The following is a 21,475-nucleotide window of genomic DNA, read 5'->3' as shown; positions in this document are numbered from 1 at the left end:
TGATCATTACATTAGAGGAATATTGTAGGAATGCTACAGGCAATGTGTCTCTATCATCCTCTTGCTCTTCCACCACTTCATGTTACGTTATATTATAGATTTAAGTATTTATAGTATTTAGTTTAGAGAATATTCAAAATCCAAGATGAAACTGACAAAAGGACGGGGCCGAGAGAAGAAGACACATCCTTCTGCTGCTTCAGCACCACGGACAGCGCCATGGATTTTCCAACACACAGCACCCTTACTGCTGCTGCTGATGTGTCAGATCCTTGGATGGGTCCGCAGATTCTAACTTGCACAAATCTCAGTCACATAAAGGATTAATGAGAGTCAGGCAGACTACACGAACATATTCACCTAAACAACCTCTGTGCTTCTAGAAGATGGGGAGGGGGGGTGCATTTTAACAGGGGAGGGGATAACCTGGTTACTTCAGTGCATGTAAATGCACTGAATGGGTTTCATCCTCTGGGGACTATGAACAGCTTTACAAAATTTCAACAGGAGTAATATTCATATAAGCCAAGTTTTTTATTTATTTTTTTTTTTTTAACAAGCACTAGGATTTTCTCTCAGGCAACTTTCAAGGAGCAAAATGTTGAGTTAAAGATTATGTCTGAGGAACAAACGTGCAACACATGAGGAAGTTTCCTTCACTAATTTCTTCATTTCCGCTGTGATGCTGGTGCAGAAGTAGAGAAACGATGCAATTGTGAGTCAAGTCTGTAACAGGAGGTGAAGGATGTGCACATAACACTTGTCTTGTCAATGCCTTGCAAAACACTGATGTGAACATTAACTGACTGTTGTTAGTTTGTGCAGCAACAACCCAAGTATCCAAGTAAAACAGTATTCAGGAGCAAAACAATGTCACCATGACTGCAAATCATATTCCTCCAGGAATTATTGCCTGCCTCTACTGTTGCAGCCATTCACACTTCCCATGTCACGGTTCTCACTTTGCTCCACTTGAATAGCATCCATCTGCTGTTACACTCTTGCAGCGTACAGATGTTTGTATAACACGGGCTGAAGGGTTAGGCTCCAAGTGACTTTATTACATTAACTTTTGCTTGCTTTTATCAAAGAAGGAGAAATGTCTGCCAAAATCCTGCCCAACCTTTTTTCTAAACTGAATTTAACATAATTGAATTTGATTTAATTTAATTTATTTCAGGCAAAATATGCATATGAGGAACTTAGAGGAAAGGGTGAGGCAGTGGCAACAGTTGCACAGCCTGAGGAAGGTCGCAGGTCAGGCCGTGCCAGCAGAAGGAGACAGCTGTAACACTGCTCGAGGAGCTGGATAAATATTATATTTCAACACTTTGCAAATGCAGACTACCCGGGCAAAAAAAGACCAGAAATAGAGAAAATACATGCTAGTAGTTCATTACTGTGTGGCCCCTGTCTGACTCTGGGGCTGTTTTTGTGCCCAGCAGACACAGCAAAACAGAATGGAATGACTCCACGGTGGCTCTGACACATGAACATTTAAAAACAGGATTAAAAATGCATCTGGTAGAAATTGATGTAGGTGCGATGGGAGTGCTGGGAGTGATGGGAGTGATGCTGCTCTGAAAAACAGACAAAGACTAGCAGTGAACAAATGTAAATGTCAGTCTTGTGCATTAAGCTGCACTCTCTGCATAAAGAGTCATTTTACAGCAGTGCTAGCCAGCTTGTTGTGTGGTACAGATGCTTTCTCATTGATGTTTCAACTAATGTGGGTGTGAGTAAATAATAACCACAGTTTTGCAAGAATTCTTGTGCCAGCACTTCTGCTGTTTCTGACTCTGTCTCTCTCTATCTAGTCAAGACAACCATTCTAAACTACCAGAGTCCCACCACTGGCCTTTTCCCGGTCAAAACATGCTCCACCTGCAAGGAGGCCAAGGTCCGGGACTCCCTGTACTGTGCCGCTGGTGCCTGGGCCCTGGCTTTGGCGTACCGGTTAGTCTGTACACAAAACACACACATGCACTCTCACAGATGGACCATGCAGGATTTGTTTCATGCTTGCAGAATTGAATGTGTCTTTAACTGCAATGTGCACTCCATCTGGAAATTTGTTGAATGCGGTCCATCCCAGGGTCAGCAGCAGTAGATACTGTAATCTGAAGCTGTATTAAGCAACTTTTCACTTCACCAGACCCCAAGTGGAAGCATGGAAAAACTGACCATGCTTTTGAAAGGTTAACACACCAAATCGATCATTCGCTAAGCAACACTCTTTATCATTGTTTCCTGCCTGTCGAGCTTTCTGTTCTAACTTGGCATATATGAGGTTTACAGTGATAACAGTGGCAGATTTTCAATCCTTGACTTCGCACAGAGGTAAACATTTCGAGATGGTTTTTCCAGCTGAATCGACAACAAGCTGGCAGAACAACTTTTGGTTTTGTCCCACTCTCTTCTGTTTCACGCTAACTGGCCCTGATCCCCTATCTGCCTCTGTCATTTGAAGCCTTTGCTTTTTAAACACATACACACTTTAGAATTCCCCTGAAAACCATCTAAAGGCCCCAACCTCCTTTATCAACTGTCCCAGCGCTTGATGGCTGCATTCCTCAGTGATTAATTTCTAGGGAAAAGAGCACTTCCACGAAATGAGTCTGTAATAGGACAGAGAGAGAGAGAGAGAGGAGAAAGGATGGAGAGAAAGATGTGGAGAGAGAAAAAGGTTAGGAGGATGGAAGCAGAGTGGAGGAGGAAAGAAACAGAGAGGGGAGAGGGTTAGAGACTGAGGTGGGCCAAGGGAGAGATAGGAGCGGGAAAAGAAATGGGAGATGGAGAGGAAGACTAAGTGAAGAAATGAGATCGAGGGGAAGACAGAGGGAAAGAGGGGTAAAAATAGAGTGTGCTGCAGTGATGTGACCAGCGGCAGATCCCAGTCATCAGTCATGGCTGCCTCCTCAGAATTGTCACTGGGATTTAATTAAGATAATTCTCATCTGACAGGCTTGGCTAGTGCCATTACTTACTTCACGCCCTGCTGCTGTGTGTGAGATTCAGTGACTGGACTGACGCTGAATTTACCACAATGATAAGTTTTATCCGCCCCCTCACCTAGTAACATTTTATTTTTTATACTGTAAATATGTATACATGTAGTCGGGTCTGTATAAAGATCCACAGTGGATATATGTATTTATACAATGGCATGCCATGGTCATATAAAAGTGATTCCTTCTAAATGGGGGCAGGTTGTCAACTTCCAGCACTGATACAAGTATCTAGTATTTTCTTGTGTTTTCAAATCCATAGTATTTTCCTCATTAATTATAATTGAACCTGAAGATTTCCTCACATATATAATATAGTTGAACACTCGCAGTCCGATAATGAATGCCCGGGAAAGTACTTCAAAACGTGACGTTGGTCGATGAAAAGCTGCCTGCTGTATCCTCTTCCTGCAGTCTCTCTTAATGTGGAGGGTCACATCTGAACGACAGTGTGATTAATGTACCGTGTACTGCTGAAATTTAAACAAGTTTCACCTTTCCTCTGTCGATACCCAAAGCCATTATTAGCATGACCTTTGTAATGAGCATCTGAGATCTGCCAGCCCCACCAGGACTCCAACTGCGCTAACTGCAGCCATATGTGATTGACTTGTGAATGGTATTTTACTAAGATCATGCTCTTAAAAATGCAGAACCAGTCGAAGCTGAAAAACTTCTCCACACATCATTTTATTGTGATGTATTTTGCCTTTTATGCATTATTCATCTCCGTTTTTGGGTTTGTTCAGTCTACATTGTGATAAAAAGATTGCTGGTTCAATTCATGCTATCACCAGTGACCAAGGTTGCATTTAAACATGCAGCTGACATCAGTTTGTCGAAGAACTACAATGCTGCTTTTCACCTTTAAAGCTAAACTTATTTGAAAGAGCAAATATGATTATTATATTATTCAGACTGTCAGAATTGGCCTTTAAAACAAGCTTATGTGTGCCTCATGTGTTCATCATGTATTCATCCACTCATTGCTTCCCTCATGTGTTCTCCCTGCCATGCAGGCGCATCGACGATGATATGGGGCGGACCCATGAATTGGAGCATTCTGCCATCAAGTGCATGAGAGGAATCCTCTACTGCTACATGAGACAGGCCGATAAGGTGAGTCTTTAGCCAGCCTCTGCTCGGTTCCTGTTTTCACGCTGCACGTGTGCATAAAAGCACCCTGCAGCAACACACCGTTGTACAGATCAAAGGTATATTCCTGAGCCGCTATTCATCAAAGCCGCTCAGAGCTGGAGTACTGGACACACCTGGTTCCGCTTTTATATGATAACAAATGACAATGGGAGCCTATTGCCGTAGTCCTAAAGGCTTAATAGTCTGCAATCTGCTAATTGCCAAAGACTTCTGCTCTGAGGGGGGAAATTTCACACCGCGTCTGCTGCAGGAAACCTGATGAATGCGCATGAGTGGGCTGTGAATGAAAAATGGCACGAGGCACCATTTTTATGCCGCCATAGCAGAAGCAGATATGTCCTCTGTATGCTGGTTTTTCACCCCTCGTGAACAACGTCTTTTAATAGAGTGGCCTGCTGTGTCACTGTGTACGTGCATGTGTACAGTGTGTGCCTTTGAAAGCCATTCTGTTTCATTTTGCTTCGACCTTGACGACCTAATTTAGAGGAGAGCTTTTCTGTGTCTTAATTACAAAGCTGCGTTTACACAGTTAATTACACAGAGCAGCGTTCGTTACCGCCCTGTCTCCAACACTTACGGAGAACATGGCATTTTTAATGGAGACGTGACACAAGGCCACTGCTGGGCAAATATCACAGAGCAAATACAGCAGCTGGGCCCCACTGTCTGCATGTACTTTGGTGCATTGAGTTATAATACTGTTATTTTCCCAGGCAGCCAACAGCCCCGGACTTTGACACTGGAGACCACAGGTCCTATGTCCAGCATGTTGTTAGGTTTAGTCCACTAAAGCACTCACTTAAGAGAAAGTCAGCAGTGTTGACATTTTGAACATTTGCAGACACCTTAAGTAGAAAATTATGTTTCCAACGAAACATATATGCTGATGCAAATGATATCAATGTAATGTTTAGGCGACATGTTAGCTAGACAAGCAGAAACAAACCGTAAGACTACAACCAGTGTTAGCATCACTAGCTAACAATATGCCTTTTGCCTTATTTAAAATGTCTGCTCTGAATACATGCATATCTATGCCTCACATAGGATGGCACCCATCCACCCTCACCTACCCCCATTTCATCAGTATAGTAGTATCACCCTCTTGCTGGCAGTTTTTCCAACTAATCTGAATGTCTGCAATCTTCTACAACAGCCCCACTGTTTTTGCTGTTGCAACATGATTTCAGTGACCTCTTCGCCTCTGGAGACTCAGAGTTTGTAGACTTGAAGCTGCTCTAATCAATATTTGTGTATTAACAATGGATCATATAACTGCCTGCAGTGCAAAAGAAAGAAAATTATCACCCGACTGCAGAATCCCTCAGCTCTACGCAGCATTTTTGCATGGTTTAGCTCATCATTACAGTTTCACAGGCCGCCACTTTACTCTTCTGGCTCATTTTCACAGCTATGCTATGCTGTATTCACAGTATGCTATCTGCCTGACACCAAATGGCAGACAGACAAAGTTAGAAAGTAGCTTGTGAGCAGAGTGGAACATTTAGCAGTTAAACAGCCTGATTGGTATTTCTGACAGGAGTTGGTAGAGACCAAAACAGAGCTAAAAGGGGAGTGAATATTGCAATTACATCAATAAAGTGGACACTTTATGTTTGTTGCTCCACAGCTACTGCAGTTGTAAATAAGCAACTGTTTGCAAACTACCCCACCATATCAATTCCACAAGCTGATTATGTCATTGTGTTTTGCACTGCCCCCAACAGGCCAAAAAATCAATTACTGCTGGTTTAACGTAACAAATTTTAACTTAAAGTGGCTTTATCCCTTTACAGTGAGTTGTTTTGGAAAATCCTTTGCAACCGGAAATAACAAGGAACAGCCTGGTAATTCTTGTTTAACGATATTCAAGTTTTGTGTCACCAATAGATGTAAAATAAATGATTTGTACACTTTGCTTCTACTTCGGAGCAGCAGACGTTGATGAGGTTGACTAATCTGAAGCTCATATTGGCGCATTGCAGCACTTGAAACAATTAGTAACTCTCAAAGTATCCTGAGAGTAGAACCACCTGCCTGTGGCTCTCCTGGAGTGACAATCAGAGAGACCTCTGCACAGAAGTAGGATTTATAGAAACATGAACAGCAGTACCTATTGTTAACTGCTGACAGAGGTAGCTTTCTCACATACTATCACACACACACACACACACACACACACACACACACACACACACTAACACTCTAACACTTGCGTATTAGCCGCGGTGGGATGGCAGGAAGTGGGGCAGTTTCAGTAAAAGTGGGACAGAGGGTCTCCACTATGACCTGACAAGGAGAGAAATAGAGAGGGAGGGAGAAAGGTGGGCCGAGGTAGTGTGCCAAAGCAAAGAACAAGAGGAAAATGGAGTCTGAGGAAAGAGATAAAGAGGGACAACAGAGAAGAAGGAGAGTGAATAATAGAAAGCGCTGTGAGAAGAGAGGTAAAAGTGAGGAGAGAGGAAAGGCGGGAGGTAGAAAGAAAAAAATGGAGACAGCAAGGGGGGCTTGATGATGGAGAGAGCACCAAGAGAGGTGGAGGGAAGAGACACAAACGAGGCAAAAATGGGACAAAGGGCCAATTATTTATAACTCTGCGCGACGGGGCTGGCGGCCCAGCCATAATTTGGTGTGTAGTCGAGTCGATGTAGCAAACACACGCACAAAGCCACTGAGAAACCACTGAACATGGTTTCAACAACGACTGACATATTCAGGATTTTCTGTGTATTTGTGGGGTTGCCCCCAACCTGACCCTCACCTGCTTCAGAGCAGACCTTGTTCTACTACAATATGTTTTCTTTGGTCACTGCCCATAGGACAGACGTGTTGACTATTCCAGTTTATTTTAAATGAGAAACAACAGATTATGCATAGAATGTGTCAAAGTGTTTGTGGATTCATGCAGTCCTGTGTTACAGGGAGCTGAACATGGCCTTAATATCAGGGTTAGCAGTTATAATCCCACTGGAGGCACTAGCTTGAAAGCTCACCTGGACCTCAGTCGTACTTGAAATGGGTCTGAAGAAACATTGCAGTGAAAATATTTGAATATTTGACAGAATTCATTACAGCTTTTGAACTGTATGGGTGTGATGGATGAAGCTGAAGAACTTAGCTGAAGCTTTAGCTGAAGTGCAACCAAAGAAAGCAGTTGAAGTGGCACTTCAAACTGGAGCATTGAAAGAAATTATTATGTGCCGAAAAAGGTTGAGGTGAACAATCTGAAATCAATTGAGTGAGATGAAGTGCAGTTGAAACAGAAGCGCTGAAAGAATTTCAAGTGGCAGGTGAATTTTAAACCTAAGAAGTTTAAAATTCACTTCAAAATTTCAAAGAAAACACTGAAGGGAGTGGAAGAGTGTGGTGAAGTGCAAGCTGTGAAAGGAGTTAAAGTGTCAAGGTGAGGTGTTATAAGATGAGAAAAACAGCGAAAACAATGCAGCCACAGCAGAGATGACCATGCATTCACTCTATACAAAATTCCCATTTATGTGATTTTCATTGTGTTCATGGTGAGGACGTGAATGTCTTTCCCTCTCTCTTTCTGACCTTGCTTACCCTTGATCTCTCTCTTTCATCCATCCCCCTCTGTGTCTGTGTACCTCTCTACCAGGTGGAGCAGTTTAAACAGGATCCCAGCCCAACCAAGTGTCTGCACTCAGTGTTCAACGTAGACACCGGCGACGAGGTGTACTCCTACAGCGACTACCACCACCTGCAGGTCAGCCAGCACGCAGACGAGTGCAGAGATGAGGCAACCCTCAATTGAAAGAATAAAATGAAAATAAGTTTTTACATGCATGCATGTATACAGCGTGTGTGTTTGTGTGTTTTGTTCATTACCACCGGTCCAGCTAAATGAAATGTCTGGATGGAATGATCATACCTACAGCAGTTAGAATCTTCTTAAGGCTAAAGAGACATATATCACTGTCTGTTATAAAGACTGCGGAGTAAAATCCCACCACACTACTCTGATATCATATCTCTGTGCACATATCTGATGTAACGATATTGAAAATGATTTCACTGGCTGTGGTCAGGGAAGAAGTGAACCTCGCTAAAGATGCACCAACAATGGGATGCACATATTAGATGGCCAATCTGTTTTGTTGAAAAACGGCCTTGAGAAATGTTTCATTTCTTCGTCCTGGTTGGAGAATTGGCTTGACTCGATTGACTCAGAGGTGGTGTGCATTAAACTGGCACTAAAACAACGAATTCTTCTGTCAATGGTATTGACAGAGGTCAATATGATATGTAACATATTAGTGAGGGATGGCCAATACATCAAGAGAGCTGGATAGAAAATTAAAAGAAAGAGTCAAAAGTCAGGCTGTATAGATGTTAAACACTTAATGTATATCCATTTATTCCTTGGCTGTCATTTCCTCTTCAGCAACTTTACCATGAAGTAAATTGCGTTATTGATGGTGCCGACAGCGAACACAAAGCTCCCATCTCAGTCTCTACGCTCTGTAGGAAATCAAAGACTATCTAGAAATATCACACGGAGTACAAGTGGCAGTCATTTTTTAATGGCATCTCATCCACTCTGTCCGTCCTCTGTCATTGCTGCAGATCGATGCTGTCTCTCTGTTTCTGCTGTACCTGGTGGAGATGATCTGCTCCGGCCTGCAGATCATTTACAACACTGATGAGGTAAACAAGACACGAAAATGACTGTCTGAGTGATCGATTCTGGACATTAGGGATTTAAGCCCTGTCCACTTTACTGGTCTGACATTTTCTGGCTAATCCACTAGCAGCAATCAGCATCCATCTTAAGTCCAGATGGTTTAAAACAACCTCTTTTATGTCTCTTTTAAGTACTGTAACTATACATGGAACAAAACTACATTACCTCAGGCAGAATATGCTCAATATTACACGAACTGTACATATTTTAGAATACATAAATATACATACATTTTCAGTGGTCAAACACTTTGATTTATGACCAGATGCCTGCAAAACTAATGCGATTCCAATCACTATCAGCTGAACTACTGAACATCAGCATGTTATCATTGTCATTAGCATGCTGACATGAGCATTTAGTGGCTAATATCAACTTCAGTACAGTATCACAGAGCTGCTAGTATAGCTGTAGACTCCACTCTTGTTTCTCTCTATTTGACTTGACTCTATTTGACAAAATGTTTTGAAGCATCTCTAAACTGAATTCTGATGTTTCTGAGAAATGATTCTTGCTCTTTATTAGTTTGTGTGCAGGCACATGAAAACACATATTCTGAAAATGTATCACTGAAAAACTCTTGTTTATTCCAAAATAATTTATGGGACCTAATGAGTCATAAATCTTGAAGTAGGTGATGCTGTTCTCTGAAGATTCAGCCAGATGCTGCAAAGGAAGACCAAAGGGGTTCCAAAGCCAGTTATACGTACCCTAAATCCCCTACAGATATCCCAGAGCCGACACGAATGCGGGATCAGGGGACAGTATCTCACTTTTATAGCTCGGCTCACATTTATATTTTTGCTGAGCCACTCAATTGACTTTCAGCAGGGAAACATTAAGATGATTTCATTGTGGAGGCTTAAATGTCCCCCTGGGAATCGAACCGGTAACGTCTTATTTGGCAGCGCACCAAGCCAGACTGTTACTGCAAAGCTGCTTTCAATGGCTCCTTCAGACTTTGATGCATCTGACCGCTGTCATTTCTTTGTCTTTTTCATGCTGGGCTCTTAATAAAACAACAAGGCGACTTGGCTGTTAAGTTTACACACTGTGCTGTTTATTGTGTGGCCCCGAGGAGCAGTTGGAACTTCATTAATTCTGTTTTTATAGTCTGCTCATTCACAGCTTTACTTACCGCCACAGAGCGAAATTTGTGCCGCTGGTAAAGGAATCCATTTGTTTACTAGATTGGGCTTATCTTAAGAAAGTGAGGACATGGTAAAACATTTTGCCACTAACCAATTAGTGCGTTCAGGCTTCACTTTGTTTACAGAAAAGCCTCCCTAATAACCTCTCATTTTTCTCCATTTCTCACTGCTGATGGCAAACAAATTGACACAAGAACTTTTTTTATGAGGGCAGTCCTGTTTGCCCAGCAGCCTTTATTTGCATGTAAATACGCTGCCTATTAGGTTGTATAATTCAAGCTGAAGCAGTCTATACCCACCCCCCCACCCCCACCCCATCCCCAGCCTTCTATTAACAAACATCAGATCCAGTGAGCAAAAGGACTTATGATTTGTGTTCTCACTAAACGCTATTTGAAAAGCGTTTCATTTGGACTAATCACATTATTACGGTATCACTTATGAGTTTGTTGTTAGCTGTCACTGCTTGTGAAGTCCATTGGTGTTTACTTGACTGAGCTGGAAGCTGCATTGCAGTATTTTTTTTTTTTTTTTTTCTTGAGGTTGTATAGAAAGGCTGCTGCTCGTCCTCTGAGAAGATGCACTATCGACCTCCTTCCAGATACCATTTTCAGTTCCATGCAGCATGAAATGGAGCGCCTCAGTATCACAGTCTGTGTTTTTTTTTTTCCACATAATACACGTGTATGCATTTTTTGCCACACTTGTGAGTGCTGCTGGCACACAGGTAAAAGCAGCAGCACATGCAGTAAGCTTCTGCATATATGTGCAAACCACCTCCAAAAGGGGCAGAACTGGCAGGGACAGTCGTCTAGCGGCAGGGAGATAGAGAGGCTTGTTTGGCTGGTGGGCAGTAACATTCATTAAGATACCATTAAGATACTAAAAAGTTCCCCTCGTTAATCACTCCACTCATAAAACCCCAAATGAGAGAAGCAGCAAACACCTTCCTCTCTTCCGCAGCCTCGCCTGCCTTGCTCCCTCTTTCCCTTCACAGACTGGCCTATTTAAGTCCTACACAGGTTGTATCTGCTTCTCTCTCTCCTCTTTCACTCTCTCATCGCTCCCTCTTTTTCTCTCCCCTGCTTTGTCATTTTAGATTAAATCTCCCATCAGTCAAGCACGCACACACGCGCACTGCTACTTTCAGGTCTTTTTAATGATTCAAGGCCTTTAAGGCATTGCACATTTTATGTCTCTGCCTTTTTTTCTAGGTGTGCCCATTGATTTTGACGTGTCTCTGTAGACACAGTGTCTTTCTCCGCAGCCTGTGTGGGCCAGATGATTCAAGAAACTCCCCAACTCTGCTAATTACAACTTTAAGCTCATGAGGCCACTGTTTTGTTTGGCAGGGAAATCAAGGACACTGCCGACGAGTTTTTAGAGTCTGTAATGAACAAGCGATGTGCGATGATTTAAATTTTGCTGTAAATGATATGTGTCCGTTCAGTGTCATGCCATGGGCAGTTGACAGGGCAATGAAGCTACAGCTTCACTTACTGCTGCCCTTAACTATTTAATTACACCTTGTCTGTAGCTACAGGATGAGTTTGACCTTGAGCGTTAATGAGGAATCAGCTTTCTGGTCCACCTAACTAATCTTTATAATGAGAGGGAGAGTTACACACTTCACCCATAATCAATATTGAAGGTCACCCATTGCAGTATATGTAAGTGTGTGTAAGGCCCTGTGTGCACGTGTTGCTGCGGCTTAAATCATATACTGTCTGACTGTGTTTGTCTCAGTATGGAAACGTGTTTACTACCTGCAGCACTCGGCCTATCAGTGCATGTGTGTGTCTCTGCGTGTGTGTGAATGCAGCTGTCTGTATTGTATGCCTTCCTGTGTTTCACGTGTGTTTTCTGCGTGCAGGTTTCCTTCATCCAGAACCTGGTGTTCTGTGTGGAAAGAGCCTACAGGGTACCTGACTACGGCATGTGGGAGAGAGGCAGCAAATACAACAACGGCAGCACTGAGCTGCATTCAAGGTCAGTCTGAAGCTCAACAACTGACGAAATATGCAAAATAAATGTGCATACCAGGGTTCATAGCAAATGTGGCTATTTACAGGTTGTTACTAAGAAAAAACAGCCAAATGCTTATACCCACTGTCTTTGGCTGATTTCCACCCTTGTTTTCTCTGTATTCATCATAGAAGTGGCATATCTATAGCATCTATAACACTTTACTAACCTGTATTGCTGTCGCCAGCTCTATCAGTGTAGTTTATGACACCACCAAAACCATAGGGAGTTTGACTGAGATAGGTTTTATTTTTTCCTCAGTGCCACTGCATTTGTATACACATACACATGAACACACACAGACACATACTGTATATTTTATATATATATATATATATTTAGAGAGACAGCTTCATAGATTACACTGTCGCAGGTCAATGTGTTGCTGTAAATTTCAATGTTGCATGCTCGCTTTCGTTGAGTTCTCATGGCTGTGATAGTGCTGAATGTGTGTGGGTGTGTAAACACAGGGGTTGAAACTTTCTTCAACAGTAAACTGAAGTAAACAATCAGTACCTACAGCAACAAGAGAGCAGTGGACTGCTAAATGCCTCTGTGACCTAACGAGCCCTGTGCACACGGCCTGTGATGTAATCATATCATAATGCTTTCAGCTGGGAATGGAGGGAGGGGGGACAGAGGAAGAAATGGTGTGAGATAAAGGTGAAAGGAGGAATAGAGTCAGGGAAAAGCCAAGGCATGCATTTTACAGTTATCCTGGTAGCAAGATGTAGAATGTAAGAACCTGCAGTTACAGGATGTATGAAACCATGAGATGCGCACAGTGATGGTGTGGTGGATCTTCTGGCCTTGAGATATTTGTCTCTTCCTCTCTTGTTTGCCATGTCTGCACATTTCTAGCAGGCTTGTGTTAAGGGGCCACACAGGACACAGCAGAGGGCTTTTGGTCTTTTGTTTTCACTAAAGCTGACTTCTTTAAATTTAATCTCTGAAATAATTTCCTGAATAAATCGTAGTTGTCCATTTAAAACGAAAGATTCTCTTCAGATATTTTAACCTCCATTACTTGACTTTGTGACATCTTACAGAGTTGATGTGTTAGCAAAGAGTTACATATTAATACAAGCAATACCTGCTGTTGTATAGAAATAGGAAATTGTACAAATCTGCGTTTATGCATTTTATTTACATCTGCTGCAAAAAAAAAAAACTATCTCAAACCAACTGTCTTGTTGCAAAATAGACAAATTTCATTTTCCAAAACAAGGACAATGTAAAGCAATGTAGTTCTAGACTTTAAACCACACTATTATACTTAAAGTTCAAGTCTGTAACATAACACCAGTAGGAATCATTTTTTTGGGCCAGTTAAAAAGCTGTACATGAGCTAATACTTCTCTGTGGATCACATTTATCTTACGAATTGATAATTGACTGAACTCCAGATGCAGAACACACACAAAGGAGTATTGTCACAAAAGTTTGGGTAATGTTGACAGAGAGATGATCTGAGGCGATCCAGGCGAGGAGCGGGTAGGAAGGTGCAGTGAGTCAGTGTTTTCTTCAGGTGGTGGACTGGAGCTGAGCAGAGGTAGCAGATTCGGAACATGAGGCGATGATCCTGAGGCACAAAGAGAATCATATTAGTCATACAGACAAGCAAACTCAAAAGCAGCAAAAGCGCAGAGGTTAGCGACGGGGCCAAAACTTCTTACCAGGCTGGTGAGAACAACAATCTGGCAAAGAGGAGATCTGGGTTTTTATCCTGTGGTTGATGAGTGTGGATCAGCTGCAGGTGTGGTGCCTGATTGGCGCTGAGAGCAGGTGTAGGTGAGCAGAGATTGCAGGGAATGCCCACACACACACTCATGCATTCAAGGACAAACGCAGGGAGGAACTGCCATGACACAAAGGGGAAGGGGAAACACAGGGAGCACAGAGAACAGAAAGAGGCTTTCTGACAATTAAATCCTATTCCTATGAACACTTTCAGGGTTTTGTCCATTACGAGTTAACTTTTCACAACATCGCAAACCACATTTGTTTGGATCCTCTGAACAATCTTTAAAGATTTTCAACATTAAATGATAGATAAGGACTGAAACACACAAGTGTGGATTTTTAAATTTTTAACATTTCTGTTCAGGAAATGGTGCATTTCAGTGTCCACCAAGCAGGATTACAACATTTCAGCACTGCAGTGAGGCAAATCAAACGAGACAATCGAGAATAATACAAAAATAACTTCCTTGTCCTTAAACTCAATATATGAGTCACTGACAGGAATTATGGACCAATGTGTTTTTGCAACACCTCAGGTTTTTAGACATGAAGCCATTTCATTTCAAGACCTCTTCTTCCTTTCTGATAGTCTTCTGTTTGGTTTAACCAAACACCAGCAGGCCTCATGAGACCATGCTGGTTAATTTAATGGCAAATAAACAAATAAACACTAACTTACAACTATAAAGAAAAAAAATCCTCTTTCCTCTCCAAACCACACAAACCTGTGAACAAATAACCTGTATTGAGGAAAAATGTAATGGATCAACAGTCTGACCTATGAAGTGCTATGAAGAGAAGTATTTTAGACCAGGTGTTAAATACCAGGACTGCTCTTCGCCAGTGAACTCAGATTGCAGTTTTTGTTGCGCGCTCCTAACTGATTTATCATCCAAGGTCAAACTGGCCTCCCTCTTCGCCCTCAGTGTCTTGATAAAGATCCTCAATTTCTGCCATTGCTTATCTCTGGGAAGCATGTTTTTTCTTTCTCCAACAATCCAAGGCTATTGGCAGCAGCTTGCCTGAATGTCCTCAAGAAAAGATAACAAATTCGATGTAGTGAAGAAGCACTGTGTCTTGCGCTTCTTGTATTTCCTCCCCCTGAGGTCATGCTTTGGATTTCTACAATTAGTGAGCTAGCTTATACTTGTAGTTGCGTAATACCAATTAACATGCTGTATGCAAACAGTGAACTGTAGCAGGGGCAGATTCAGAATAGTCCCATGTAAATAAGATCTGTTTAAATCATTGAAATGAACATTTGTAGTCCCAGAATGCCAGTGGGCAGAAAAAGGCTCTGTAGAAATGAACAGGAAAGGACTTATTCATTTTGGCAAGTATTCATTTATCCATATCAAATCAAATGATTCATTTTATTTGCTTCTGCCTCCTGTTCATCACTGCAGTCAGTCGAATGGCCAGGCTGGAGCTGTTTAATTTAAAGCAGCGTGTCTAATCGTGTAAGCATCAGGATTTCTTGAAATATCTCAATTTATGAGGAGTTAAGTGTAATTTTACGAGAAATATAAAAACAGGACTGTGCTCATATGTTCATAAATATTTCAACCTGATTCTTGATTCACTTTACAACAGCGCATATTAAAATCATCACAGTGTGATTGTGCTGTAAGATACTGAATGTTCCTGTTACTATTCTCTATGTTACTACACCTCCCATATACACTGTATATCATAACCAGTCAACACTGGATTAGCAACCAGACAAAGTGGGCAGCTGCCTGAGGGCCCCAAACCTACAGGGGCTGCAGAAGTCCCAGTTTTGGGTCAGTTGGTTTTTGGTCATTTGATAATCAACCTGTTGCCACCCACTGCAGGCAGCTGTATTCAGTCACAAAGCTCTTATGAACCCACTGTATGTTACATTCCCAGCACCAAATAGCAGAAAGACAAAGTTAGCAACTAGCTCGTGCCTCATTCCCATTTAGAAAACATTGAACATTATCATACTGAATGTAAACAGCAAACATGACTATATGTTAGTACTCACAGCAGTCAAGCTCACATGTGAGCATTGAGAAATTTGGCTTCACTTTCTCAGCCATTTTTGTGCATCTAGCAACATATCTGCCGAGCCTTATGAAGACGCCGCTCATGTGCAATGAGTGCACGGGCAGAGTGTGTGCAGGTAGACAGGTACATAGGTTGACAGACAGGTAGGCCATCCAGTAATTTCATCCAAATGAAATGGGCTCATTCAACAGCCACGGGTAACAGATGTTTTATTTTTTTTGTCAGAGAGAACAAATGGCTCTAATGCTTCTAATGCTTTCACAACTTATTGCTCTGCCACCAAGTGGTCAAAAAATGTCAATTAATGTAGATTTAATTTTTACTCATTAGTAGGTGCAGTATAAGACTTAAGGCATTGATAAAGTCGCTGTATTTTGATGTTTCACTGACTCCTTGCTGATGACTTTGATTCATTTCAAATACATATATTATTAACACAGTATGATCTCAACTGGGATATGAACTACTGTATGAAACACATTTATTGTAAGATGAACAGAATGCAGTATGCTGTTGTGTATAGAGTTACTTCATGGTCTAACAGCCTGCGGCAACATTTTCATCATGTGGATCTTTATATCCAACTGTCAATTGAAACTGTTGCATCATGATGCTGTCTTCATCCGGTTTCCCACTATCATTTTTTAACCTCCTGTTTCCCCACAAAGCATCATATTTCCTCTATCCCCATGCGAGGTGCTGACAGGCTTGCTGGCCAGTCCTGTGTGCTGTACAGAACCAGTTTCAGCAGAGCTCTTCTCAAGGCTGAATTAGCCAGCCATCCTCTGTATTTTAAGCATTGATTCAGGCTTCACTAATGGTATTGAATGCTTTTTGATACGTCAGCAGATCTACCGCCAGTCATCGCCAAGTTTCTGGCAATTTTTTCCCCCCTCCTTTTCTTTTGTAGGGAAATCTTGGCAGGGTAGAAAGAGAAACAAAATGACAGTGAAATTGATTCACATTTAGTCTGCATTGCAATCACAGTAGCCAGCCGGTGTGAAATTCAGTATAAGGCTTTTATTAAAGAGATCCATTATCTGCAGTAGACCACAGTCCCTGGAGCCTTCAGCTTTATTGAATCCTAACAGATAACAGTTTAAGATTCAAGTGTGATTCTGAATGAGGATTTTTATTTTTATTTTTTTTGCAGGGGGGCTTCTGACAACTAATAGACGCTTATGGTTCTTATCGTTGGCTCCATCACAGAATCACATTTGTTCGAAAATATTCATTCACAGCTGCCCCATAGTGCATTCATGTCAGGGAAATCTGCTTGTTGTACTATGTTATGTGTAATTCTCAGTGTTTCTTATCTTTGCAGCTCAGTTGGTCTTGCCAAAGCTGCTCTGGAGGCCATCAATGGATTCAACCTGTTTGGAAACCAGGTATTTGAATAATTCACCTGCCTCTTGCACATTTCCTCCTCCTCATACGAGTCCCAAGACACACGTGTATATGTCTCCGATCTAAATGAGTCACATGGGACGAGATTGTATTATAGATAGACGGCCTATTTTCTAATTCAAATCTGCGCAGGTCCATTACAGCTCCATACATCAGCGAGATATGCTTGATGTTTGCAGTGCCACCATCCTGTGCAATGAATGAGCTGCCTCAGTAGCTGAATTTATGGAAAGCTACGGCCATTTTAACAACTAGGCAGCATCAGCATAATTAGTGCTGCTGTCATCGATGCCAGGCTGTTTCTCCAAGTGGACGTTTGGCCAACAGGAGATTCATTTACCATGTTTGTGTTTGGTTCAGCAAATTGTTTGTGTTTCTACAGACTTTGATCGATGGCCACAGTTGATGTTTGTTCCTGGTTTCCCTCTGAATCTCCCTCGCAGTGTCCATTAGTGAATATGTTTCCTTTTCTGTGCGCTTGGAGTAAAGGGAAAACAGGGACATTCATTACACCTGCTAATGGATTGGAAAATGAAGCCCCATACTTAGCAAGCTTCCTCTCTTATTATCTTTTCCTCCTTTCTCCACTTGGGCGTTCATCAGTAATGGTTACTTCTGCCATCTAATACATCTGAACTTGAAGTACTTTTCTGATTGCATGGGGCTGTTAGGACGTCTGTATATTGAAGTCGCTGCTTGTGTTTCTCTTCTGATCAGCTGCAAAATGAGAGCTATAACCGTGCCTGGAAATGAATTTTCTCATCGAGCTCAGCTTGTTGAAAGAATCAATTTCTAGGTGGCTGCTTTATGATCCATGCTGGGGCCACTGTAGTGTGAGTGTGCGTCTCATCCGGTCTCTTGTCCCTCTGTGGGGATGGAACTTCTACAAGCCAGCTAGTTGCTTATTAATGATCTCTATCAATCTTGATTTCCCAGCTGACTCTCATCCTTCCCACACCAAATGTAACTCCCCCAGCCCCTTTAACCGGAACATCCAGTACATTCTCAACTCGGCTATCACATTTTACACCAGCTGCAGACTCTTGTGGCTGTGTGTCACATTTAGCCTTTTCACTCGATGAATGGACGCACAGCCTTCACTTTTGATTTTTTCATAATCTCTCCAACTCACACAATGGATGCAAAGATAGCAGCTTTGCAGTGTGACACATTGACCTCGGTGGATTAAACTGATCTCGCCATGAGGAGGATCCCTCAGTTTTAAAGCCTGTCATTAAATTCGCAGAGCTCTGTACTCATGGCTGGACAATCAAATCTCAACAGGTTCCACTTCATATATTGGCGTTGCCGCCTAATTCACACCCAGTTAAGAGCAGGGATTTTTCAGGTTTTTCTGGTTAACCATCCCATTCTCGTGAACGCAGTACCTCAGAAACGCCTTGAGAGGATATCTTCACATTTGGTCTGATGCTGAATTGGTGACACTAATCTTGACTGTCCACCATGAAACTGTGCTGATGGTATAGATCTTCTGTGCTGTGGGCTTGAAGATGCCTGTGAATCATCCACACCTTAGGATGTGTTTCTTCACAGCAACAGCCTTATTTGAGTCATTGTAGTCACCACAAGCTCATTGGTTCTGTTGATATTGAGCTTCAGGTGATTGTTGTTGCTCCGTGTGATTCAGCTGATCAGTCCTCTGTACTCCTCTGTGAAAGATTGTCTCCAAGTGAAGACAGCATGTTTCTCACTGGAAGTTATTCACTGCAATCACATGTCATTCCATTTCACCAAAAAAAAACATTTTAACACCTTTTATTAAATTCCCTCAAAGCGTTCGCGACATATATTACATGAGTCTGGACAGACATGGATGCAAACCTCGACTTCACTGGTTGGCAGAGGCACACAGCTGTGAGCTGGTAATTATAGTTTGTGTGTGTGTGTGTGTGTGTGTGTGTGTGTGTGTGTGTGTGTGTGTGTGTGTGTTGTAGTTTTCTATGCCGACATAAATCTATGAATTTAATTCATGCCTATCAATGCACAGAACATGGTGCCAAGTTGATGTACATTGTATTATTATGGTCTTTGCAAGGGTATTATATAATCTACGTCCTGTCAGCATTTATTAGCAACCCATAATGATAGCGATGACAGTGATGATTTTCTGCCTCAGATTATGGTGGCCCATAATTGACTCCTATAATACAGTCACCTTTTTTATAACAGAGGGACATCCGCTAAGCACATAGGTGGCAGGTGGAAGTGGTTTAATATGGAGAAACAGGGAGGGAGAAGATGCATACTTGAAAATCATCCAGATTTTTGGCAGTTGTTTGCCCGTAATGATCAAAGACTGCAGGTCATAGCTTTAATCACTCCATAACTATTTAGTTTAATTGAATTCTTTAATGGTTTTCTATGCCAGTATATCTTACATCTCGAGGCAGTTTTAGTGAGTATGTGTTAGGCCCAAAACAATCCCCAGAGTGCACTGCAACTTTCAGAACTTTTTCATGGCTCTTGGGATGTGGCCTGTTTAGTTTTCACAAGTCATCAGAATTTGTTTTAATGTAGTTTAGCTTCAGAAGGCTCAGTGAACAGAACGATGTAAATGTTTGGTCATTTTTTAATTATTACAAATTTTTCAATCAAAAATTAAGCTAAATTTAAGCACAGCAATAGCTGTGTACATGGAGGGCGTCTCCAGATTGAAGTGAACATGAAATACTCACTTTTCTTGTGAAAGTCAGCAATGGTTTGTAGAAAACCAGAAGAAGATCCATCACTCCAACAACTGTTGTAGAAAAACAGCTCTGATCTTGTTCTACAAACGTTTTTGATTTCATATATTTACATATTCATGTTACTTGTTCAATGTTTTATTTCTCAGGTTTCACACATTGTTCTTGTCCATAAACAGAGATGTGTCTTCAAAAGACATATTTTTCTTCCCCTTTGCGTTCCAAGTCAAAGTTTTACAAAGACATCTTCATTATTTAACACGTGTTCGGCTGACCAAAGCATTTTTTTGTGTGTGTGTGTCTGTGTAGTCAGTAATTTTTCCATTGCATTTTTCTAGGTGGTGCTGAAGGATTAATACACATAAAAGAATGTTTGGACTGTTCAGTTTGATTAAAAAGAAAATGTTACCTCACGAAAGGAAGCCACAGTCAAAGGAGTGCACATCCAAGGCACAAACATTCATCTTCATGCTCGCCTGTCATACTCTCTGCTGCTATAACACCAGGAATGGTTTCCCTGAGAGGGCCATTTCACTGGCTTGTCACACAGGTGCCCACATTGGTGGCCAGCAATCCACTGCACTATGCAAATTGCTACAGAAAAGCTTGCTGATTTGACTAAAAGCCCTGACCGGATCTGTTTTTGGAGGAAAAAAAATAGACTGTGGCAGTATTCATACATAATGCATTTGACTTACATTAGAAACTGCTTAGCAGCTGCAGGAGTGACTCAGTTGGTTTTATGTAACTGCTGCTGCTGGATGGATGAAGTGGACTGGACCAGCTTTTTAGAGCTAGAAAAGGTTTGATCAGGTAAAAGCATAAACACCCCCCACAAGCCCTCACAAGAGATCTAAGTGCCCTGGACGGACATCGCCTACTGCATTGTGGTAGCAACACTCTGGGACTTTTGAAGTGATAGGATGACTCTCAACTGTTGTTCAAGCACTCCCACACTGTACAAAAACATGTGCAACCCAAAAATATCAGCCTAGTTTCACACCAAAAGAGTGTGTTTTGATGTGTGGAGGTGAGAGGTGGTGATGGTGGTGATGGTGATGGTGGGAGCATTAAAGTGGGCCGTCCAGCCGTTTTCCTGTCAAATGTATTTTTCTTTTTTCTGATAAATAATGGAGAAACTGCTGTGTGTTGTGTGTTTTTGTTGCTCTGCAATTGCAGAGCATGGGACTGTATGCTGTTGTTGTACCTGTACAGGGTGAATAGTTCAGCTGTGACTGGGATGCTATCTTTGTTATGTGTTTTGCTCTGCAGGGCTGTTCGTGGTCAGTGATATTTGTGGATCTGGACGCCCACAACAGGAACAGACAAACCCTGTGCTCCCTACTGCCCCGGGAGTCTCGCTCACATGTGAGTCCATCTATCAATGCAACTACTAAAATCACTCTACAAATAAATCAGCTAGTAAAAAGAATGTTAAAGTGCAAATTGTGGCTCAGAGCTAGCTAGTGGTTCTGTTGAAGAGTTTAGAAAAATGCTCACGGTAACAGCTCCCTCCTCCCAATCAAAGACTGAGATCTGCCACAC

General features: G+C 41.9%; 1 protein-coding gene across 4 annotated transcripts in view; it reads left to right on the top strand.

Annotated features, from left to right (window-relative positions):
• phkb (phosphorylase kinase, beta) overlaps window positions 1-21,475 on the top strand; it is a 93,786-nt gene that overhangs the window by 11,396 nt on the left and 60,915 nt on the right. For all 4 annotated transcript variants that reach the window (XM_076736740.1, XM_076736818.1, XM_076736913.1 and 1 more), the window contains 7 exons: window positions 1,818-1,956; window positions 4,028-4,127; window positions 7,783-7,890; window positions 8,751-8,831; window positions 11,893-12,008; window positions 17,143-17,206; window positions 21,203-21,298. In XM_076736740.1, coding sequence (XP_076592855.1) covers window positions 1,818-1,956; window positions 4,028-4,127; window positions 7,783-7,890; window positions 8,751-8,831; window positions 11,893-12,008; window positions 17,143-17,206; window positions 21,203-21,298 — 704 coding nt within the window. The remainder of the gene's footprint in view (window positions 1-1,817; window positions 1,957-4,027; window positions 4,128-7,782; window positions 7,891-8,750; window positions 8,832-11,892; window positions 12,009-17,142; window positions 17,207-21,202; window positions 21,299-21,475) is intronic.

The sequence above is a fragment of the Chaetodon auriga genome, chromosome 1 (genome assembly GCF_051107435.1).
Source record: "Chaetodon auriga isolate fChaAug3 chromosome 1, fChaAug3.hap1, whole genome shotgun sequence".
In the NCBI taxonomy this organism is placed as follows: domain Eukaryota; kingdom Metazoa; phylum Chordata; class Actinopteri; order Chaetodontiformes; family Chaetodontidae; genus Chaetodon; species Chaetodon auriga.
Note: the sequence above shows the minus strand (reverse complement) of the source record. Positions and strands in the feature narration are given on the sequence as shown.